General features: G+C 36.7%; 1 protein-coding gene across 4 annotated transcripts in view; it reads right to left on the minus strand.

Annotated features, from left to right (window-relative positions):
- Nucleotides 1-25,721, minus strand: part of PACS2 (phosphofurin acidic cluster sorting protein 2) — a 330,978-nt gene that overhangs the window by 11,712 nt on the left and 293,545 nt on the right. For all 4 annotated transcript variants that reach the window (XM_020974848.2, XM_078151576.1, XM_020974846.2 and 1 more), the window contains 3 exons: nt 25,109-25,151; nt 24,063-24,198; nt 6,530-6,756 (listed from right to left, as the gene is read on the minus strand). In XM_020974848.2, coding sequence (XP_020830507.1) covers nt 6,530-6,756; nt 24,063-24,198; nt 25,109-25,151 — 406 coding nt within the window. The remainder of the gene's footprint in view (nt 1-6,529; nt 6,757-24,062; nt 24,199-25,108; nt 25,152-25,721) is intronic.

A 25,721-nucleotide genomic window follows, 5' to 3' on the forward strand; every position in this document is an offset into this window, starting at 1 on the left:
GAGGTTTCTTTTAGTAGGTGACAGGTAGATTCCTTCTCTTTCCACTTTGCCCCCTAGTTCTAAGATATCTTGACAGTTTTTTCCTTTTAATGATTTCTTGAAATATGACATCTAGACTCTTTCTTTGGGTCATAGATTTTAGGTAGTCCAATGATTCTTAATTTTTTTTCTCCTATTTATTAGCTCACTTATTTTTGCTATGAAATACCTTACATTTTCTTCAATTTTTTCAGTCTTTTGACCTTGTTTTTTTATTTCTTTTTGTCATATGGGGAATCTTTGGCTTCTTTTTGCTCCATTCTAATTTTCATGGAGTTTGTTGCTTGCATAAGGTTTTTCTTCTCCCCCACTTTTTGCTGAGGCAATCAGGGTTAAGTGACTTGCCCAGGGTCACACAGCTAGTAAGTCTCAAGAGTCTGAGGTTGGATTTGAACTCAGGTCCTCCTGACTCCAAGGCCAGAGTTCTAGCCACTGTGCCACCTAACTGCCCCTTGAGTAAGGTTTTATACCCCTTAAGCCATGCTGTTAATTACCTTTCCAATTCTTTTTGTCCACAGCTTTTTTCTTTTTCCATTTTTCCTTCTAGCACTCTTATTTCATTGATAAAATCTTTTTAAACAAAATTTTTTTTAAAGATTGCTTCATCTGTTCTAGGATTCTAGGTGAATTTGTATCCATGCCGTGTTTTTCTTTAAAGCTTTGCTTGTAGGCTATTTGGAGTTGTTCTTTTCTTCTGGGTTTGTGTCTTGCGTCTCCCTGTTGCCATAATAACTTTTTATGGTAGGATTCTTTTTTTGTTTCATCATTCTTCTGGTCTATTTCTTGCCCTTGAACTTCATATTAAGGCATGGCTCTGAGTGGTTCTGAAGGGAAGATCTAGGTTGGCTTTGCTGCTATTTTCACAGGGGTATTAAGTGTTGTGTTGTTCTAAGATTATGGAGCTGTAAGGTACCTGTACAAAGTACAGGGCAAAATCTGATAGCTAGCCCCCTGGTTTGAGCACTGTAAGTTTCTGACCCAGGTCTGGGTCTGTGCATCAGCACGCTGCTTCCTGTCTCAGACACTACCAGCCAGTTTGGAAGCTCTGCTGGTCAGGAATAAAAGAACTTCAGGTCTTCCTCTGGTATTCTCTTTGGTCTGGTATTAAATGCCCTGGTTATTTATTCCTCTGCAGGCTTCAGACTGGGCTAGAAGCTGGAAGTGCCACTCTGATCTGCTGCTGGGATGTAAGACGCATTGCTGCTGTTTGCTTCTGAACCTGCTGCTCTCTGGTACACTGCCTAGGGCATACAACTGCTCCTCACCCTCAAATGCCACCCTTGTACCAACAAGTTCCTCCTTAGTCCACCCCGGATCCGTGACCTGGAACGAGGTAGTAGGTAACGAAGATGCCAATTGGCACCTGTTCCCAATGCAGTGCCCCCGTATAAGTATCAGAGTGCCCTGGTTTGAATCTGAGACTTCTTCTTTCCCTGGTGCATAGCTTCTTCCTGTCTTGGCGTGCAACATACTCCTGGCTACTCTGTCTCTATTGTCTGAAGACTTCTCTGCCTCTATGCTGACCTGGGCTGGAAAAAATGACTCACTGTCACTTCGTCTTGGATTTCCCAATCGAGATTCAGCCTGGTGCCTTTTCTAGATCTTACTGGAGGAGTTTTGGAGGGGAACTTGCTGTACTGCTTTCTGTCACTCTGTCATATCGGATTTATCTCTATATCTGCCTTCCATTACATTTTTTAAAAGATTATTAACCTAAACATTTCTGGTCATAAAATAACTACTGTGCAAGTCCATTAGAGAGCTACTTACTTAGTAACCCTCACAATGCCCAAACCAAAATAACAGAGCCTAAGAATCTCTGAATTGAAAAGGATTTTGGAAAGCCACAGAATATATACTTATACAGAAATTCCTCCTATAATAGTCCTAACAAAGTATCATATAGGCTTTGCTAGAAGACCTAGAAAGTGAACCCACTATCTTCTGAGCTAGGCTGTTCCATTTTTGGATAACTGTAGATGTTGGGACATTTTTCTTTACACCAAGCCTAATTATGCTTCTTTATAACTTTGATTCATTGCTCTTAGTTCTGCTCGTTGGGGCTAAGAACGAGTCAAATCCTTTTTCAGTAGGACAGCACTTAAAATACATGAAAACTGCTCTCACATTCTATGTCTCTTCTTTTATAGGCTAAATAGCTCCAATTCCCGAAATCCATTCTCATATAGTATGAATTCAAGGAATTTCATAATTCTGGTTGTCCTCCTATAGGTGTGCTCAAGCTTTTCAATGTCCTTCCTAAAAAATGTGTTATCCAGATCTGAACGTGATACATTTGTTATCCTTAAACTTCATTTTATTGGATGTAACACTAAGATCTAGCCTTTTAAGATGCTTTTAGATCCTTTCTCACTTAATGTATTGGCTATTCCTAATAATTTTGCAATAAGTACATTTCATAAACATGCTTTCATATAAGTCATTGGCAAATATCTAAAGCACAGATTCCTTTGAGAAGTCCACTAGGTATCTCTAATATTGAACTATTCATGGCTGTCTTTGTGGCTCGCTATTCAACCAGTTCCAAATATCCCTAAATGTTCTATGGTGTAACCTACAATGCTCCAACTTTCCCACAAGTATAGCAGGATGGACTTTGTTAAATTCTTTGCTAAAATCTAATTACGATATCCTCCTGATTTACCAGGCTAGTATCCTCGACAAAGGAAAAGAGTTATTCTGACATAGTTTGTTTTTGATGATGCCAGCTATCCATTAATCATTTCTTTTCAGTACAAAGATAATTTAGAGTGGCCAAAAAACCCCAAACAAACCAAAAAGTACCCCAAAACCAGCAGAACAAGATGTGGGACAGCTACCTTTTCTATTGTTCCATCCACTCTGCAACAACTCTCCTCCTTCTTTGACAGGTCTCTCTCTCTCTCTCTCTCTCAATATAGCTAAAAAGTCCCCTTTCCCCTTTTTGTTGTCCTTACTCTTCTTCAACAGCCTCAGTGCATTCTGAGTTTTAGCTTTCGTTAAATACTATTTTTTACAAAACAGTGCCATATTTTGGTATTTATCCTTTGTTATTTGCCTTTGATTCCATCTTATCAATTTTTAAAAATCCAAGTGGATTAATTCCTTACATACCTATGTTCGTCTATTTAGAAAACCCCCTTTTCTTTCTTTGCTGAATTGTTTCTTCGTGTCTTTACGATTCCATTCTTAATGGAGCTCATCAACACCACTAAGCTGACGTACTCGTACAGCTTTCGTTGATGGGATCCTACCTAGCCCCTAGCCTTCTTTTGAACTTTTTGACATTTGCTCTCTTAAAAATCAGGAAATTATGAATTACTCTGATTTTGGTGAAGGAAAAAATTCAGAAATTCAGTAAGGGTAACTGAAGTTTCCCATTATTTGTATATTAGATACAATCTTTGGCACCAAACTACAAGCTCTGAGTTTACAAAGACTGGATTCAATCCTGGGGGCTTTTAATAAATTTTCGTTTGCCTTGTGTTGCTATCACCCAGGGTTTCCCCGGGGAGTCTTAGAACATAACTCAGATCTCATTCTCCATTCTGGTGGAAAGTTCACAATGCTGGAAATAAAGTAGTCTTTATTTCACCTCACAGGTAATACAAAAACAAAAAAGGCATAAAAATTCCCTAAGTTTTGATGCAAATTCCATTTAAATCCAACCTTTTACTTAGATCCACCTGATGAACTATCATCAATCTTGGAGGGCTAAAAGGTCTAGTGTGCAATTCCTCAATTCAATATTTATTATTTAAGGGACCATTTTGTTCAAAGTAAGATGTTAAATCTCATGACTATGTTAGTTTTGCTTAACTGTTTTTCAAGGAAATTTTCTAAGAGGATTGTGGTGTTTACTGGGAAATGACTATTAAATTTTTTTTAAAAGCATCAATAAAACATTTAAAAAATAAAATAAAAAGAATGATTCCTTGATTTTATTTTTAAAAAATCTCAAATGCTACATCATTCAGAGTAATGTACTAAGTGCAATCTTAGATACAAAAATCAGAAAAATAGGGGCAGCCAGGTGCAGTGGATAGAGCACTGGCCCTGGAGTCAGGAGGACCTGAGGTCAAATCTGGCCTCAGACACATAAAACTCACTAGTTGTGTGACTCTGGGCAAGCCACTTAACACGACTGCCCTCACACAAAAAAAAAACCAAAACAAACAAAAAAAAAATCAGAAAAATATGGTCCTTAAACTTAGCTTGTGGGAAAATCATACAATCAATAATAATAATAGTAATACAAAGCAATACCTAGTACAAAATATGATTTGAAGGAAGAAAGTCATTATCAACTGTAGGAAATTAGGGAAGGCTTCCTAGAAGAGGAATATGAGATGTAAGGAACAGCAAAAAATTCAACACATTGAAGTGAGCTGACATTCAAAACTTAGAGGACAGCGTAAGCTAAGTCTTAAGGCTAGGAAAGAACAGGGCAATGTAAAGAAATCCAATTTGGTTAAAGTACACTTATATATGTATTTTATGTACATGTGGAATTTTAATATATGTGGAAGGAAGAAGTATGAGAAAGACCTACATTAAATTGTATTCCCAATGAGGCTTGAATCCTAGACAAAGGACTCTGGATGGTAGAGAACAGGGACTCAATGAGTAAATCTACACAAATAACCTAAGTCTGGTAGTGGAATGAAGGATGGACTACAGAGTACAGATAATGGAAGGAGAAGGACCCGTTAAGAGCTACTGCAAATTCCCAAGTAGGTAGTAAAGAAGGTCTGTATCAAAATGACAAAGGAACAAGATATTGTAGGCCAAGGATCAACAGGATTTAGCAAATAATACAGACAGCTTGTAAGGTTTGCAGAAAGCTTCCTGTGAGGTAAGGAGGACATAAGAAGTGAAGGAAAGGGAAAAGCCAAAGTGAACACTGATTTTTAACATGAAAGACAAATAAAGTCAAGAGCCAAAGGATTAGGGGAAAAGATGATAAACTCAGTCTGGTACATTTATTCATTCATTCAACTAGAATTTATTTAGCACCTAATATATGCTAGCACTGTGTTAGTGCTGAGGATACAAAGATGAAACCAGAACAAATTCCAATTTAATAATAACAACAGTAATAGTTAGCATATATTATACACACACACACACACACACACACACACACACACACACACACACACACACACACACATGCATGCATGTATGTATGTATGAATGTATATGACATCTACAAGGTGTCAGGCACAGTGCTAAGTGCTTTACAAATATTATCTCATTTGATCCCCACAATAACCCTGTGAGGCAGGTGCCATTATTATTATTATTATTATTATTCCTATTTTACAAATGAGGAAACTGAGGATGGGAGCTATTAAGTTACTTGCCAGGATCTCACAGATAGTAAGTAAGAGGTGGGATTTGGACTAAGGTCTTCCTGATTCTAAACCCAATGCTCTGTCTACTGTGCCACCAGCATGACTTCAAGGAAATTATGGTATAGTGGTAATACTGAATTTGAAGTAGCTAAAGAAAGACTTGTTAGAAATGTGGGTCTGGAACTTAAAACAGAAGTTGAGACTGGAGATATGGATTGAGAAGTGATTTTATAGAGAGGTGGTTGCTGAAACAATGAGACTACGTTAAGAGCAGGGACTTTTTGCCTTTTTGGGGGGGGGTATTACCACCACTTAGCACAGAACCTGGCACTAAGAGGCATTTAAGTGCTTATTGACTTTAAGAGAAGAAAAGAGGAGAGAGAAGGAGAAAGAGAAAGAAGAGGGCCAAGAGATCTCTTTTGGGCAATCAACTCTGTTAACATATCATGAAGAGGACAAGAAATCAATGAAAAAGACAGAGGAGTTGACTGAAAGAGAAAAAGACAAGACAGAGTATCCAGAAGGAGGTGTGAGAAATAGTGTCAAATGCTGTAAAGGACGAGGATGAAGATTAAGAAAGGATTTAGATGAGTAGGAGTGATATATAAGTGGAAGCAGAAGTCAGATTACAAGGAAGGAGAGACCAAGAGGTGAAAACATGGAGAAACTGGGTGTAGACACCTTTTATAAGAAGTACACCAGTAACAGAGGAGAAGATGACATGTTAGGATGGAAGGGTCAAGGGAAGACAGTTTTAGTATTGTGATGACCTAAGAAAATTTGAGATAGTAGGAACAGAGAAGATGGGTATAATGCTGAGAATTTTTGAGAAGAGGAGAGCTGAGATATTCCCTCAGATAGTCTAATGATTTCAGCAAAGTATGTGGTTAAGTCATTTCCTATAAGTATGATCAGTGGGGAGTATGGTTGGGTATATAAGGAGAGATCATAGTATAATGGGAAGATGAAATGGTTTGGGAATGTCTCTATGGAGAATGAGAAATAGAGTCAATCAGAATAGAATGGAATGGGTATTTAGAGGGAGATCTCCAACAATGTTCCATATCTTAGGGTAGACCCAGGTCCTACACAATGGTATATAAGGTGCACCCAGTTCATGTTTCCCTTCTTACCTTTTTTGTTTTTCTCCTTTGTTACAACAGTCATTGACATTGTTGGAGTGGCTATTGTCTCACCACTGCTAGGAAGCCTGCTAACCTGGAGAGACCGGAAAGTGCATTTCAGTGTATTTTTGGCAGTGGAAGGATCTTTCTTTTCTGTGTCTTTCTTTTTTTCCATGGGCTGAGCGGCAATCCAGTAATCTACTTGCAGCCCCATTAATTCAACACCACCACTCTGACTAGAAAAGAGAGGGGAAAAAAGCTAGTTACTTTACCATACTGTATGTTCTTTTCCATCTTCTAAACTTAGAATAATTTTAATAATTTTAAGTTTTATAAACTAATCAACATAGCATATTCTAGCAATATCTTAAGATATTTTAATCCTTGAAAATGTGTATACTATAAAAATTATTCATTACACAATTCTGTGTAAGAATAAGCTCTTTTGTCTCATTTCACTTTTTCTTTTGACACATGTTCTTTAATTCCTTAGCATAAAATTATACTTATATCACATTGGATATGAAGCATACCTTTGATAAACAGTCCATGTTTTCAAGCTCAGCCTTGGTTAGAGCTCACAGGTTTTCCTTTTTATGAATCTATCCCTCCCCTAATCCATATCTCCCTCACCAATGAGTAAACTTAAAACCAAAACCCTGAAAAACAAAGCCCTCAATACATTGCTGAATAATCTGGCAAAACAAATTTCCACACTAGCTATGTCCAAAAATGCATGTCTCTTTTAGGATTTTAAGTTTAGTTAAGCTCTTTAGTTAAGTTCTTAAGTTCCTTGTCAGGAAGTAAGTGGTATGTTTTATCTTCAATCTTTTGGATTTGTTTATATCATTGCAGTGCTCAAAATTTTAAGGTTATTCAAAGTTGTTTTTATAACGTAATTTTTGTATAAACTATTCTCTTAGTTCTTCTCTCTTTGCATCAGCTGAAGTCTCCCCAGTTTCCTCTGAAATTGTTCATTTTGTTATTTCTCAGGGCACAATAAATATATTAATATAGACTAATTTATTCAGCCATTCCCTAACAGGACACCCCCTTAATCTTCAAATTTTGGCTACCATAAAAAAAGCCACCCTTTTATTTCTTTGGGATATTGGTCTAGTAGTACTAGTATTATAGCTGGGTCAAGAGGTAAGCACTTTTTTAGGCATAGCTCCAAATTCCTTTGCAGAATGACTGCACCAGTTAAGAAAACTACCATCAATGTACCTGTTTTCCTACAGTCCCTGCATCATGTCAATTTTCCTTTGTTTTATCATCTTCACCAATATGATGGGTGTGAGATTAAAGCCTCTGAGATACTTTAACTTGCATTTCTCTAATTATTGGCAGTATTATGAATTCTGGTTGTTGATTGTTTGGGTTTCTTCTTAAGAAAACTGCCTATTTGTTTTCAGAAGATGAAATCAAAGCTATCTGTAATAATATGAAAAAATGTTCTAAATCATTATTGATAAGAGAAATGAAAATTAAAACAACTCTGACATACCACCTCACACCTACTGGACTGGCTAATATGACAGAAAAGGAAAATGACAAATGTTGGAGGGGATGTGGGAAAACTAGGACACAAATGCACTGTTGGTGGAATTGTGAACTGATCCAATCATTCTGGAGAGCAATTTGCAACTACGCCCAAAGGGCTATAAAATCCTCTGACACAGAAACTACTAGGTCTGTATCCCAAAGAAATTTTTTTAAAAAAGGAAAAGGATTTATACATACATAAACATTTATAGCAGCTTTTTGTGGTGGCAAAAAGTTAGAAATGTTCATCAACTGGGGAGTAGCTAAACAAATTGTGGTACATGATTTTTGTTTGGGTTTTTTTTGGCAATTGGGGTTAAGTGACTTGCCCAGGGTCACACAGCTAGTAAGTGTCCAGTGTTTGGTCTGAGGCTGGATTTGAACTCAGGTCCTCCTGACTTCAGGGCTCGTGTTCTATCTACTGCACCACCTAGCTGCCCCTAGCTGTGATTTAATGTTATTGTGCTGTAAGAAATGACAAGCAGGTTGATTTCACAAAAACCTGGAAAGACTTACATGAACTGAAGCAAAGTAAAGTAAGCAAAACCAGGAGAACATTGTACAACCAATATTGTACAATGATAAACTATGAATGCCTTAGCTATTCTCAGCAATACAATGATCCCAGATACTTCCACAGGACTGGTGATGAAAAATATTATCCACCTCCAGAAATAGAACTGGAGTCTGAAAACTGAAGCATATTATTTTTTCTTTTTTGTGTTTTTTTTTTGGTATGCTTTCTTTGACAACATGACTAATATGGAAATGTTTTGCAAGACTGTGCGTGTAGAACCTATATCAAATTACTTGCTTTTTCAATGATAGAGCAGAGGAGAGAAGGAGAAAGAGAATTTGGAATTCAAATTTTTATTTTATTTTAAATTTTAATATTTGATTTTCCCCAATCACATGTAAAAATAATTTTTAATATTTGTTTAAATTTTTTTTGAGTTCCAAATTCTTTTCCTCCTCTCCTTCCCTACCCCATCATTGAGAAAGCAAGCAATTTCATAAAGGTTTCACGGTGTACTCATGTAAAACATTTTCTTATTAGTCATGTTATAAAAGAAAACACAAGGCAACCCCCCCCCCCCAAAACCCAGCATGCTTCAATTTGCATTCAGATTCCATCAGTTCTTTCTCTGGAGGTGGATAAAATATTTCATCACAGGTCCTTCAGAATTGTCTTGGATCTCTGCATTGCTAGAAATAGCTAAGTAATTCACAGCAGATCACTGTACAATATTGGTGTTACTGTGCACAGTGTTCTCCTGGTTCTGCTCACTTCACTTTGCATCAGTTCATGTAAGTTTTCCAGGTTTTTCTGAAAGTATCCTGCTCATCATTTCTTACAGCACAACAGTATTCTTATAGCACAATCATATGCTACAACTTGTTAAGCCATTGATAGGCATCACTTCAATTAATTCTTCTTTGCCACCACAAAAAGAGCAGCCATAAATACTTTTGTACATATGGTCCTTTTCTTTTTTTTTTTTTCTTGCATATCTTTGGGATGCAGACCTAGTAGTGATATTGCTAGGTCAAAGGGTATGCGGTTTTACAGTCCATTGGGCACAGCTCCAAATTGCTCTCCAGAATGGATGGATTAGGAACTTAAAATTTTAAAAAATGAATATTAAAAAATTATTTTTACATGTAATTGTGAAAAAAGCTGCCTGTTCATTTCTGTTGACCATTTTGCCTGCTGGGGAATGGCTCCCAATTTTATAAATTTGATTCAGTTCCTTTTATATTTTGATTTAAATACATTTTAATTAATTATTTTTGGTGAGGCAATCAGGGTCAAGTGACTTGCCCAAGTCACACAGCTAGCAAGTAGCAAGTGTCTGAGGCTGGATTTGAACTCAGGTCCTCCTGACTCCAAGGCCAGAGCTTTATCCACTGTGCCACCTAGCTGCCCCTAAATACCTTTACTAAGGAAATTTCCTGAGACCTTTACCTGAGTTACTATTTATCTTCTAATTTTAACTAGATTTGTTTCCGCCAATACTTTTAAATTTTATGTAACCAAAATTGTCCCTTTAATCTTGTATGTTATTCTCTATCAGTCATGAATTGTTCTGTTACCCATACTTTCTTGCTCCTCTAACTTGTTTATGATGTGATCTTTTACATCTAGGTCAGCTGTCCATCTGGAGTTTATTTTGCCTCTAAGGTAGTCTATGCCTCATTTCTCACAGACTGCTGTCCAGTTTTCCCAGTAGTTTTTGTCAAATTATGAGTCCTTCCCCCAAGTAACTGCGGTGTTTTAATTTATCAAATACCACACTTCTATGCTTGCTTGTTGTGTTCCACTTATTGATTTAAATCAATACCAAATTGTTTCTTAGCTTGAGAAGAGGTACTGATAGATTCCTCTGCCCCTTCTGATCCACTTTTTTCCATTGTTATCCTTGATATTTTTTTACCTATTTTTCCTTCATATTTTTATTTTTTATAGCTCTACAAAATGTTTTTTGGGAACTTTGGCACAACCCTAAGTACATAAATTTAGATAGTATTATCAGAACCTACCTATGAGCAAAGAACACTTTCCTAATTAGGTTAGTATATATTTCTGCAAACAGCCTTTTATAGTTCCTGGATGAATCTTGGTACATAAACTCTCCAGTGTTTCATAGCTTCTATGGTAATTTTGAAGGTAATTTCTCTTTCTAACTCTTCTTGCTGAGTTTTGTTAGACATACAAACATACAAGTCAATGATCGTATGTATTTATTTGACATACTGCAACTTCGGTGAATTTACTGTTTCAACTACTTTTGGGTTCATTCTTTAGGGTACCCTAAACATACCATATATCGTCTGCAAAAAGCAATAGTTTTGTTTCCTCTTTACCTATACTTATTGTCTCAATTTCCTTTCTCTTGTCTTCTTTGCTAAAGCTAGGATTTCTAGAACTATGTTAGATAGCAATGGTGATAATGGATATTCTTGCTTTACATGTGATCTTATCAGAAAGGCCTGTAACTTTTCTCTGTTACATGTTTGCTCTTGGATTTAGACATGTATTGTTTACTATATTAAGAAAAGGTCCGTTTATTTCTAAAGTTTTTAATTTTTTAAAATAAAAACATGTAAGGGACAGTTAGGTGGTGCAGTGGATAGAGTACCGGCCCTAGAGTCAGGAGGACCTGAGTTCAAATCCAGCCTCAGACACATAATACTCATTAGTTATGTGACTCTGTTCAAGTCACTTAACCTCAACTGCATCACAAAATAACATATAACTGGATTTGAAAAAAGTCTTTTCAGCCTCTATGGATGGAATGATATATTTTTGTTATTTAAATTAATATGGTTTATTATATTTATAATCTTTTTTATGTTTAACCAACCTTGCATTTATGGTATGAATGCAACCTCATCATAGTGTGTAATCTGTCTAATGTTATAGCCTACTTCCTAATAGTATATTTAACATTTCTGCATCAATGTTCATTAGGAATATTGGTCTGTAGTTTTCTTTCTCTGCTTTGTCTCTCCCTAGGTAAGGCATCAAGAGTTCATTGGCAGGGGCAGCTGGATGGCTCAGTGCATAGAGCACCAGCCCTAGAGTCAGGAGGACCTGAGTTCAAATCTGGCCTCACACCCATCATATTCACTAGCTGTGTGACCCTGGGGAAATCACTTAACCTTGACTGCCTGGGGTGGGGAGAGAGAAAGAGTTCACTGACATTATTGGAAGGATGTTTTCTTTTTCTTATAACTGCAAAGAGTTTTTTTTTGAATTGCTCTTTTAATGCCTGATAGAATTCCCTTGTGAATCATTTGGCTCTTGGGTTTTTCCTTTTTTAAAAATAATTCATTTATTTATTTTTAGTTTTCAATATTCACTTTCATAAGATTCTGAGTTTTTAATTTTCTCCCTCTCCCTCTCCTCTCCCCTCCTCAAAACAGTATGCAATCTGATAACAGGCTCTACTTATATATTCATATTAAGCTTATTTTCCCTTTAGTCATGACATAAAGAGAATTAGAACTGATGGGAGGAACCACGAGAATAAAGCAATAAAACAAAAGAACAAAAGAAAAAGAGAGCAAATAGTATGTTTCCATATGCATTCAGGCTCCATAGTTATTTCTCTGGATATGATAGCATTTTCCATCATGAGTCTTTTGGAGATGTCTTAGATCCTTGCATTGCTGAGAAGAACCAAGTCTAACAAAGTTAGCCATCCCACAATGTGGCTGTTACTGTGTATAATGTTCTTCTGGTTCTGCTCATTTCACTTCCAATTCTTGGCCACCACCAAAATAGCTGCTATAAATATTTCTGTACATATGGATCCTTTTCCTGTTTTTCTGATCTCTTTGGGATACAGACCTAGAAGTGGTATTTCTGGGTCAAAGGATATGCACAGTTTTATAGCCCTTTGGGGATAGTTCCAAATTGCTCTCCAGAATGGCTGGATCAGTTCACAACTCCACCAACAATGCATTAGTGTTCCAATTTTCCCACATCTTCTCCAACATTTATCATTTTCCTGTTTTGTCACGTCAGCCAATCTAATAGGTGTGATGTGGTACCTCAGAGTCATTTTGATTTACATTTCTCTAATCAATAGTGATTTAGAGCATTTTTTTCATATCACTATAGATAGCTTTAATTTCTTCCTCTGAAAACTGCTTGTTCATATCCTTTGACCATTTATCAATTGGGGAATGACTTGCATTCTTATAAATTTGACTCAGTTCTCTATATAGCTGAGAAATCAGGCCTTTATTAGAAATACTGGTTGTAAAAATTCTTTCCCAGTTTTCTGCTTCCCTTCTAATCTTGGTTGCATTGGCTTTGTGCAAAAACATTTCAATTTAATGTAATAAAAATTATCCATTTTGCATTTTATAGTGTTCTCTGTCTCTTGTTTGGTCATAAATTCTTCCCTTCTCCATAGATTTTATAGGTAAACTATTCTGTCCTCTCCTATTTTGCTTTTATCAGTATCAGTCTTTATATCTAAATCGTGTACCTATTTTGACTTTATCTTGGCATAGGGTGTAAGATGTTGATCTATGCCCAGTTTCTGCTATACTATTCTCCAGTTTTCCCAGCAGTTTTTGTTAAATAGTGATTTCTCATCCCAGAAGCTGGAGTCTTTGGATTTATCAAATAGTAGATTACTATAATCATTAACTGTTGTGTCTTGCAGACCTAACCTACTCTACTGATCCACCATTCTATTTCTTAGCCAGTACTAAGTAGTTTTGATGATTGCTGCTTTATAATACAATTTAAGATCTGGTACAGCTAGGCAACTTTCCCTTGCATTTCTTTTCATTAGTTCCCTTGATATTCTGGACCTTTTGTTCTTCCAGATGAAGTTTGTTATTGTTTTTTTCTAGCTCTATAATTTTTAGTAGTTTGATTGGTATGGCACTGAGTAGGTAATCCTTGGGTTTTTTTCTTTGGGAGTTAATCCATGGCATTATTTTTCCCCCCTCAATACTGGGGTAAGCAGTTTTTTTGGTTAATCTGAGCATTTTTATTTTTAAAGTATTCATTAATTTCCTCCAACTTATCATTTTTGTTAGTGTATTATTAGGTAAACTAGTTTCTGATAATTTCCTTTACTTCTTTTCTAGATGTGAGTTCTTTTTGATTTGTAATACAAGCAATTTGGTTTTCCTCTCTTGTAAAAACACATTATGTAATGATTGGTTTTGTTAGTGCTTTTTAAAAAATAGCTCCTAGTTTTATCAATTCAATGATATTTTTGCTTTCAACTTTACTAATTCTTCTTTAATTTTCAGAATTTCTACTTTGCTATTTAGTTGGGGATATTTTATTTGTTGTTCAGTTTTAATTGGCTGCCCAATCCATTAATTTGTTCTCTCCCTTTTATTGATACAAGTATTTACAGATACAAAATTTCCCCTCAGAATAGCTTTGAACTTCATAAGTTTTGGTATGATGTCTTACTATTATTTTCTTTAATGAAATATTTTACTGTTTTTATATCTTGTTATTTCACCTATCAGTTTTTTTGGAATTGCTATTTAGCCTCCAATTACTTTTTAATTCTTACTTTAAATTTCCTTCATTGAATATAATTTTGCATTATGATCAGTAAACTGTGTGCTTAGTAGATCTGCTTTTCTATACTCTTTGTAACAGTGCCATACACAGCTAAACAATCTGTAAATTTCTTTTCTAATCTTTTGGAATCATAAAGAATCTATTATTTCTAACTTTCCAAAGTTATATTCAGGCCTTTAACTTCTTGTTTATCCTTTGGTTAGATTTGTCTAGGTCTTAGATGGTCATTCCATATTATTGTTTTTACTATTTATTTCTCCTTCCAATTTGACTAAATATTTAGGTGCTATGTTACTGGCTGCACATTTATTAAGTATTAATACTGATTAATACTGACCTATGACGCCTTTAAACATAAAACTTCCCAGCTTATCTTTTTATCTTGTCTATATTTAATATAGCCTTAACTGAAATTATGATTACTACTACTGCTTTTTCTTTAATTCAGCTGAAGCATAATAGATTTTGGCCTGCTCCCCTTATATTAACTTTGTGAATCTTTGTTTCAAGTGTTTTCCTTCAAACATATCTTTGGATTCTGTTTACAACTCCATTTTGTTATCCTCTTCTGTTCTGTGGGTGAGTTTTCCCATTTTCATTCAGTTGTGACCGTCAATTGTGTATTTCCCTCCATCTTATACTTTTTTCTCGTTGCTCCCACATCCCTCTTTACAAATAAAGTGGTAGAAAAGAGGGAGTCTGATGTGATCTAAGTAAAAGTCTGTTTCTCCTCTGTTGCAGCTTTCTCTTCTCTTCTTATCCTGCTTCTTTTCACAGGTTTTTAGGCTTTCTTTTCTTTTCTTTTTTTTTTTTGGCTAGGCAATGGGTTAAGTGACTTGCCCAGGGTCACATAGCTAGTGTGTGTTATGTGTCTGAGGCAGGATTTGAACTCAAGTCCTCCTGAGTCCAGGGCTGGTGCTCTATCCACTGTGCCACCTCACTGCTCCCAGCTTTCTTTTTTTTAATCTCCACTTCACATTCTCCCCTCCAACACTTGATATTTTGATTATAATTATTCCCTTGCCTATTCTGCCCTTCCTCTTAAACCCCTATCTTGCTCTTCTTTGTCCTCATTTCTGCTTTTGAGTTTCACTGTGTATAAAAAATTGTGTTCAATCTTCCTTTACGTGACTGAGATGAAGGTGAGGTTCTTTAGATACCTCTTTCCCCCCCTCTCCCAGACTTTCCTTTGGACCATACAATCATCTTAAGCATTATGTAATAGTGCCCCCCTCCCTTTTCATCCTTTCTCTACAATACAGTCTCCAATCCTTCTCATTTCTGTCTTCTCCTAGGACCTTTGAATCAGAAGAAAACCACCCATAACTCATCATTTTAACATTTTTTCATGACTTAAGATAAGACAGTTCTAAGAAGACATGATTTTTTTTAGTCCTCTATTAATATGGAATCAAGCAATGTCTGTATGGTCTCTTCTAATGAAACAAATATGTGTACCTTTCAATGTTTCTCTTGCCACCCACATTTTCATTTCAAAAAGTCCACTCAGTTCTGGCCTTTTCATCAGGAATCCTTCAAAATCTTCTATTTCAAGAAAGGCCTATTATAATACCCCCCATAGGATTATACTTAGTTTTGCCAGATAGACAAAACTTGGTTATAAACTTTTCTCTTCCTTTTGAAATATTCTATTTCAAGGACTCTTTGCCTTTATAGACAGTAATAAATGTTGGGCACTGCTTGGTATTTCAATTCCTTCTTTTGGGCTGTTGGTAGTATTCTTCCTTTGACCTACAAACTCTGGATTTTGGCTGTGGTGTTACTGAAGTTTTCATTTTTTTTTTCATTTTGGTTGACCAGGAGATTTTATTTTCACTTATCTTCCCAACTAGCTAAGTGAAAACAGTTCTGGGCAGTTTTTATCTATAATTTCTTGAAAATATGGTATCTAGACCTTTCCCCTCTTTGATAGTCCATTAACTTACAGATTCTTCTTGACCTGTTTTCTAAGCTGTTTTGTATATATTTCTTAGATTTTAAAAAATATTTCAGTTTTGTTTTAATTATTTAATGACACTAATTTAGGGCATTAAGTTCCTGAGGTTTTCTACCATCTGTTCTAAGGTTTCCAATTTTTCTTTCCATTCTTTCCTCCCCAGCTTTTCTTATCTACTCCTGCAGTTCCTGTGGTCAAGACATTTATTTTCCTCCACAGTTTCACAGGGACTTGTAGATTTGCTATCCTCCTCAAACCAAGGTATTTCCTCATGGTATTTGGAGTTTGAGCATCTCTTCCATTTCTAAACTGCTTGGGGGTAGGGGGAGAGGTCTGCCCTTGGGTCAAGCTTCTCAATTAAATGAGAAAGGATTGGCTGGTCCTGAGTATAGTGGCCCAGACTACAGCCTTCCTCCAAAGTGACTGGAGCTGCTGTGGTCCTGGGATCTGCTTGGGACTGCATCTTGTCATAGGGCTCCTGAACCTCTGCCTGAAGTTATTTCCCTCTACTGCTGAGCTTAGGGGTTATATCTGTGCTGGGCTCTTGCCAGAGGCTTCAGGAATACCTTGAGCAGCATTTTGCTTAAAGCTTTCCTCCCCTCTTCCTCACCACCTAACGACCTGGTATTTCTCGTTCTAGCTGGGCTCAAACATTCCAACGGCACTTAGCAGTTTTAACTTGGGCAGAGAGCGCTGCACTGGATCCATCCAAAAGTTTGCTCTCTCCTGCTGGGAATTTGGGGAAGGCTTGGGCTGGGATGAGATGTGCTTGGGAACTTCCTGGCCCAGGCAGGGAATGAAATGCTAGATTTACCAGCAGTACCTCAAAGCTCTTCTCCTAGATTCAACTTCTGCAGCTATAGCCTTAGGGTAAGGATCAGGTCAGGCTTGGGGGATGCCCACAGTAGAGTTCAGACAAGGCATGCTGAACTCACTCAAAACCTCCAGGGGGGCTACTGGTGCTCTGTCTTCTGCACTCCATCTACCTCAATTGTCTACTTCGAGATATCTGAAGAACTCCGAGTGTCCCTCTGTGGATTCCTGGGTTGGCTGGGAGAGTCCACAGGAGATTCTTTCTATGACTTACCAAAGTGGTACATGTCTAAACCCCAAAGGAGTATTTGTGGGGGAACCTGGTATACCCTCCTTTCGTCCTAGCATGCTGCCCACCCATTTTCCTACCCATATAACTTCCCATATACCTTGTAAACAACTGTCTGCTGTGGTTACATATCTCCCAAATACCAGTCCTACATAACGTGTGTTTATAATTTTAAAATACTATGGCTAATGTACTACTGGTACAGCTATGAAAAGGTCTCATTATTCAGGAAAGGGTGAATAAAATGTTCAGACCTTTCAAACTAGAGATTCTCCTGACAGATATATATATATATATACCTGAAGGAAGTTAAAGACAGAAAGGTCTCATATAGTTCAAACTATTTATAGCAGTACCTTCTGTAGTAGCACAACACAGATGTCCATCCAGTATGGAACAGCTAAACAAATTGTGGTACATGATGTTGAGTAAAGTAAGCAAAACCAGGAAAACTGTACATATGATGATGATGTGAATAGAAAGAAAAACAACTAAAAAACTAACTCTGGCTTTGCCTCAAATAAGAATCTCTCTCCCTTTATATAGTGTCAAACTTGGTTGATGTGTTGGTTAGGGTTTTAAAGCTGGTTTTGTTCAATTGTTTTCTTTCCCTTCTTTCTTTTCTATTCCTTGTATTAAGGAACGTCTCTCTGGGGAGGAAAATGGGAAGAATATATCTAAAAATGAAGGTGTTGTTAAAATGAAAGCTATCAATAAAATTTTTAACAAGTAGAAAAAATACAGCATTTCTTTTACCAATTGTGATACTTAATTTCAGTACACATTTGAACTGTTAAATATATAAAACATAAACTCATTATACAAGTAATACTATGGGAAACTGCTGATCCTTGCAAACAGTTGGCAGGCACCCCAGTGAAGAATGAAGTCATATTAGAAGTTTGGAGACATTAAGCTTAAAGCCAAAATGTTCATTCAAGTGACATTTGTGGGAAGTTTCCTAATGTAATTCTCCTTTAAGCCAATGAGTTTGCTACAGGGGGCACAATGTGCCAGGGGCCTTTCTCAATTTCTCTAGGTATCCTGAAGCTACCATTAGAGCACACAGATTGCTTACTGATTACTTTCACTCATATCAATACTATCTTTATTTTTTAAAAATTCATATATTTCTTTCATGTCATACTTTATCCTGGTTTTCCTTCATAATTCCTAATCTGTAGGCAAGGCAAGAAACATGTATTAAATGCTTACTATGTGCTGGGCACTGTGCCAAGCACTAAGAACACTAAAACAGGCAAAATGACAAGTCCTAGAGCTTATAATTCTAATAGGGAAAGACAACACAAAGGTGAGCTGAAAACTGTGAAATTTTATGTGTGGAGGGATAAAGATACCCAAGCAAGGGCAAAGTGCTGAAGTCTAGAAAGTCAGAAACACAGCTGGGAGGGGAATAAAGTTTGGCTAGTCTGGGCCCCCTTCCCAAAATGGAGGACCCAGGGACTAAGGGAGGTTTCTGGAGTGAGAGCATGGTGTTAAAAGTCCAAAAAGTCAGAAGGCACATTTGTATTTGTTATGTGTTGCTACTCACACCTATGTACCTCTCCACTGTCTTCTGGGTTATGCTTATTTTTTAATTCTGACTGTGGCATTCCATGACTTGTACCAATATATTAGAACTTTACTTAAGAATTATCTATTATGAACTCGAACTTCAACAAATGAATTAAATTTACGTATTTATATTCAAGTATATAAATTAAACAAACATTAATGAGTAAAAATTTGTAACAATTTATGTTACTCCATGTTCCTTTAACTTTTTTTGGGGGGAGAGAGGGTCTATTTATCTCAATATATTTATGTATTGAGGCAGCATGGTGTAGAGCATAGCAAGCTAATCTTGGAGTTGGGAAAACCTGGGTTCAGGTCAGATACATCCTGGCCTTGTAATCTTGGGTAAAAGTCACTTAAGTTTTCTGTGCCTCCGGCAACTCTCTAAGACTACATTACAGAATAATTATGAATCTGGCCTGGCAGACAGAGTTTCCTCCTGGGCATGTCCTACACTAATAAAATTACAGGTCCAGATTGAAAACAAAAATAAAAAAAAAAAGTGCATATTGTTCCTTTCCTTAAGTCAGCTTAGTCTGTAACTTTTCTTGTTTTCTTTACTCTGCATTATTTCATATAGTTCTTTCCATATTTCTTTCTGCTCCTGTATACTTTCCAATCTTAATAGTATTATACTTGAAAGTGACATAGATCAGGGGAAATCCTTAATCAAATTTATGAGGGAGCATGGCATAAGGGGATAGAAGACTTGACTTGGAGTGAAGAAGATAAAAGGTTAAAATCCTGTTTCACAGACTTACTAGCTTTATGACCCTGCAGAAGTCACCTAACCTTTCTGGACCTTGGTTTCCTAATTCTTAAAATCTTTTCTTAAAATGAGAGGGGCTGGATTGTCACAGGAAATGTGTGAGGAGGAGGAGGATGATAGCCTGCATTTTGACTCCTCTCTCCTAAACAACCAGATAAAATAAGAAAGGGTGAGCCATTGTTACAGGCTGAACACCTTGAAGTTCTTCAATCAACCTGACTGAAGTCTAGCAGATCAGCTGTAATCCTAGGGGCCAAGAAAAAAAATCCACTAAAAACCTCCCAAACTGGCCACATTCCGAAACAAGTTAGAAACACAAGAGGAGGAGGCTGTGCTTTGGAAGGAGTTTTTTGCCTTTAAAGACTCGAGGTTGAGCCTTCTGAGAAGTACAGCAATCTAGGGGAGGGAGTTTCTTCCCTCACCTCCTGGATGTATTATAGATCTCAAACTCGATATATCCAAAATAGAACTAATTATCTTACCCTTTTAACCCACTCCTATTCAGATTTCCCTGTTTCTCTTGAAAATAGTCATCCTACTATTTACCTCAATTCACATCCACAGTAATTTACAATTATTCATTATTCCTCATTCTACCATACCCAAAAATGTGCCTTATGGTATACTCGGAGAATTTACCTTTATAACATATCCTGAAACTGTCTCCCTTTCTTTCTATTCATGGTCTCACATTAATTCAGACCTTCATTGCCCCTCACCCAGACTACTACAATAGCTTTCTAACTGTTCTTCCTGTTTTCAAATGAGTTTCATAAAACAAAACAAAACAAAAAAATGCTCAGCCCAGGGCCTGGCCAATAGTAGGAGCTCAATAAATGCTTATTCCCTTCTTTATGTCCTCTAACCTATCTTCTGTAAAACTTTATAAACAATGTTTATAAAGCAGAGATATGACCATGTCAAAACCCTGGTCAAAAAGCCTTCAGTGGTTTCCTACTGCCAATAGAATAAAATATTGGTTCTCAAACTTTTTGGTCTCAGGATTCCTTTACATTCTTAAAAACTATTGGTGACCCCAATGAGCTTTTGTTCATGGGTCTTATATTGATATTTACCATATTAGAAATTAAAACATATATTTAAAAAATCTTTATTAATTCACTAATAACATAATAAATCCATTACATGCTAATATAATATTTTTCATGAAAAGTAACTTCTTCAAAACAAAAAAAAATTAGTGAGAGAAGGAAGACACTGTTTTACATATTTTTACAAATTTCTTTTTTTGCAGACATCTCAAATGTCTGGCAGTTGGATTCTCATATCTGCTTCTGCATTCAATCTGTTGTAATATACTGTTTTGGTTGAAGTATCTGAAGAAAATTTGGCATCTCACACATACATAGTTGGAAGAGAGAGGAGTATTTTAATAGGCAAATAACAGCTAAGTATTATCTGAAAATAGTTTTAACCTCGTGGATCCCCTGAAAGGGTCTTGTGGATCACACTTTGAGAACTTCTAGCATAACATATTAAATCTTTAGCCTGATATTTAAGGTAACCCACAATCTAGCACATACCTATCTTCTACCCTTATTTCCTACTATTGTACTTCAAGAGCCCTATATTCTAAACTGGCCTACTAAGTGTTTTCATCTTAGATAAGTTGTATGGGTATTAGTGAGTTTAGGGATTCTATGAAAGGAAGATACACAAACCACTCACAGTTAGTTAGTAATAGATTTATTAAAAGGATACAAAGGGAAATTCAGACACTTTAGCATCTCGCCTACAGATGGTGGGAAGAGCCCAAATAAACAATTTTCTCAGTAAAGGGCTCCCACCTCTAGCTCTTGGGGCTATGATGAGTCCTGGACAAGTGGTATGGAGGCGAAATAACTAGCAAGACATAGATCTTATACACTGAGTGACCTTTCCTTCTTACTACTAAAGAAGGCTTAGATGAGAAAATAGTAAGACTGCCCTCATGCCTCAACTTCGAACTTTATTGCTGTGTAACATGGGACAGCCTTGAGTAAGGCATGCCTTTCAGAAGGAGGAGGTGACGTAAACCTAGGACATGAGATTTTATACCTGGAAAGGAGATGAAGGAGCTCAGGATCAGTCATTTTATGGGTCTGCCACCCTGGACTTTATGAAATTAGTGTAGTATTACTATTCCATCCCAAATTCCATATCCTATTTGTACAAGCTAACCTATTTCTAAGAGTACCTCCTACTCATGTCCACTTCACAGAACACTTGATCTTTAAGACTTAGCTAAGACCTCTCCATAAAGCCTTCCCTGACCCTCTTTCCGCCAGTACTTAGTGGTCTCTTCCTCTTCAATTTCCCGTGTCCAATATTTACTTGACATATGAAGGTAAGTTCCTTAAAAACAGGAACTATTTTATTTGTATCTTTCTATTCCGAATATCTAGTATAGTTCCTTGCACAAAGTAGGCACTTAACGATTGCTGAATTTAATCAATAGTATATGTCATTTTCAAATTTTATAGTTTATCATTTGCTAAGAAAAAAGCATAAGTATTTCAATAATTTGATTTGAACACTGGCCACTATATTTGACCTACATGGTGTTACTAGTTAAATTATCTTTATTTGCACTGTTGTACACACTGTGTGTATTGTTTTGGATCTGCTTTCTTTACTCTGAAGCATTTAATACAAATCTTCCCTGGTTTGTGTAAATCTTTAATTAGTTATTCCTTAAAATGCAATACTATTACAGTATATTAATATACTATAATTTGTTCAATCATTCTTAAATAACTAGATAGTTTGTTTCCAGCATCTTTGTATTACAAATAGAAATGCAAATATTTTTGTATATATGGGACTTGCTAATTAGTAAGTGCCCTTGCATAATTCCAAATTGTTTTCCAGGACTGTACCTTTTTTTACTTAACCTCTCTGACCTCCAGGATTCTTTTCAGCACTAAATCTACGAAATTTCTATTCCAACATTCAATTTTCTCTTTTACCATGTTCGTCAATTTTCTTGTTGTGATTTGATTCCTTAGATTTGTTTTCATAGAATCTCACAGCTGGATGAGACCTCAGAGGTCATCTAGTCCAAGCAACATCCTTAGAAAGTATAATCATCTAGTTTCCACCTGAAGATCCTCAAAGTCAGAAATGCATCATCTCTTTAGGCAGTCCATTCTACTTTGGGGCACCTTTAGTTTTCAGGAAGTTTTTCTTTATATTGAGTGAAAATCTGGCTCCCTACAACTTCTGCTGTTTCAGTTCTACCTTTTGTTGCTGTGGGGAGACAGACTAACACCTTTTCTCCATGACAATTCTTCAAATATTTAAAGATGGCAGGTCTTTGCTCTGGTTTGATGATGTTTATTACTGCAATTATTGACATTTTCTCCAACACTTTCTTAAGTCTAGACAATCAACAGAACAATGAATCAATTCATGATTTAAAGCAGTAGCTGATATCTGTGGCGTAAATGATTATATTGAAAATTCAAGCCAAAGTCAAGCTGGCTCCAGCAGACCCCTATTCTTAGTCAATGTCATCCAGCAGACACTTTACCTTTAACTTGAACTTGTAAGAGGCCTCTGTCAAAGTGTGTTGACATCGTGTTTGATATGCTGGTTAAAGACTGAAGCTTAATAAGCGCTGCTTTTCTGCACTTACATACCGGAGCTATTTCTAGTTTGTTTGTTGCAGATCTTTCTGCTCTGTGATAGAACATTCTTGACTTTGCCACTTTTGAAGAAGAAAAGAATGACATTTTCTTAACCCAGAAGAACCCATTAATCAGAATATTTTGTTTCTCAATGCCACTGGGTAACTTTATGGATTTGCCTTCAGTATTCAGCGTTAATATATGTGTATGTGGTTTTGTCTATGTTTCATCACTGGATTGAATCTGTTTCAGATTTTTGATTCTTAGACTAAGGACTATGTCATCCTTAATCTCTTAATTAGCCTATATACTTGACAACATGAAAGTTGAATATATGATCTGGATGGAGCTAGTGAAGGAACATATCACTGTTGCTGGCTCTGAAGAAGTAGAGCAGCAAACACTGTTTTCACCCTTCTGACACAGATCTCATTGGAACTTTCTAGTCCATATCCTTCCTGAAGTATCCTCTTAGCTAAGTCAAGGGGCAAAATCCATTTCTTACCTTAGTTTTCAGTGGCCCGGTATTTCTTAAAGTGTATTTAAGGGGTGACATCAGTTACTGCCATTCTGATTTTGTGATAACCCTATATGTTGTAAATTACTTCAAGCTGTGAAACAAAATTAATTTTAAATCAAGCAGATTATAAAGGTAAGTATAAAGTGTCTGGAAGTTCTTGTACGTGTGAGAATCACGATGAACCAAACTAAGTATCAAGAGAACCTTACAGCTACCAAACTGTGGGAAGCCCTTCTGCTTTAGTGGGAGTAGGCACCAGCCACAGGAAAGAGAGGCAGTGAGAGAGCTGGCTGTCAGCGCTCCCCACGGATCAAGGCCTAAGTTTTCTTTAATTTGGTGCACTTCTCCTGAGGGGAGAGTAGAAGTGGACTGATTTACCTGGGGGAAGAAAAGCTGCCTGTCACAGATGGAGAGGATGGGGGTGTAGGTGAGGCTTCCTTTGTAGCAGGAGACATTGAAGGCGGGGTAGAGGAGAGGATACTGGAACTAGAGGGAGCTGCATCATCTGAATCACCTTTAAAAGAGAAAGAGTTAAATCATCAGCCAGACGGTTGCCTGTTATCATCCTGGAATTTTCCCTCCATGCAAGGCAAGGAAAGGCAAGGCAAGATCTTAACTCCCCAGCTAGACAAGATGGGCTTGAAGACTGAAAGAGCACTGCCCTTTAAGTATGTCCTGGAAAGGAAAATGGAGGTGTATATTCTATAGTGAAAGCAGACTCATATGATGGAGGATTTTGGTTTTGACACCTAGTCTGGCCATTAAGTCTAGGTAAACTCTGGAAAAATTAAAATGCTTTAATGTGCTTCTATTTATACCTCTCCAGAGTGGACAGCAGTGAAGGAATTTTTAGCTGAAATCACAACTTGATTCCTCTATCCCTTGCTCAGAGTTTACTACTTTGTTCCTATAAGCTTAACAGAGCGCTCTGCCCTTCTCTAATTAACTTGTCTTGTACTACTGTATATTATCTAAACTCATCTAAATCTCTATTAGGACCCCAAACATGCTTTGCATTTGTCAGGTACTTAGGTTTGTTTCATTTAACTGAAAATAAATGCTAGCTCTGATCTCAGAAATCATAAAAGAATAAGGTGAAGCTCTGAGCGCTCAGCTTCATATTCTTGGGGAGAGGGGAGAAGGGTGGACAGGGGAACAGAACTAAAAAGTATCGCTAACAGTTCTGCTAAGCTATAAATACAAACAAGGCATTCCTTTCTTTCAATATAGAATGAATCGGTATTTATCTTGGAAAGGAACAAAAGGAACAAGATCCAGGACTCCCAAGCTCACCATAAATGTACAATGACTGTGTGCCTGGGTTTGCTTTTAGGTCAAGTCAAAACTGTATTCACTACATCACAAGGCCTTCATTTTAGCAGAAGCAGGAAACAACATATATGTGCGTTCATGAATCAGTTTACCTGACGCTGCTGAGGACTGTTCTACTATTCCAACTTTCACCACCTAGAAAGCAATTACATAACTAATGAGTTATGAAATACATAATTGTGAGCTTGTGTCTAGAAGAGCACGGAGAATGTTATAGCACTGGTGTTAGTTTGAGGTTTTAGTCTCACTGTGTTTGAACCAGCTTTCGTACAAAAGGCTATGCCTCCATATAGGAAGCAGCATAATAAAGTTGCACCTGGCTACTAGGCAGTCCCAGTGGCCTTGTTACTCTTTGTCTTGAGTATATATATACCACTAAGGTGTCCAATTTGAGGTCCCTGAACTAGGGCCTGAACCGAATTAAAATGTAATTGGGAAATGTTTAACAAAACAAGTAAAAAAACACAACACAGATAATGTTAATTTGTGGTTTTCTGTGTCAATACATGGCCCAAAGGGATCCATCTGTATTTGAGCCTGACATCACTGATATGTGGTCTAGCCTAGGTAATGAAATATTTTATATGTATATCACTGCACAAACTCCACAAAAGCACGACTTGGTTCTGTAACTCCTGTATTTTGTACATGGCTCTGATCACAATAAGAGACAAGTGAAAAACCTCACTGACTGATGGACCAAAC

This window comes from Phascolarctos cinereus, unplaced genomic scaffold (genome assembly GCF_003287225.1).
Source record: "Phascolarctos cinereus isolate Bilbo 61053 unplaced genomic scaffold, phaCin_HiC Scaffold_3;HRSCAF=262, whole genome shotgun sequence".
NCBI lineage: Eukaryota > Metazoa > Chordata > Mammalia > Diprotodontia > Phascolarctidae > Phascolarctos > Phascolarctos cinereus.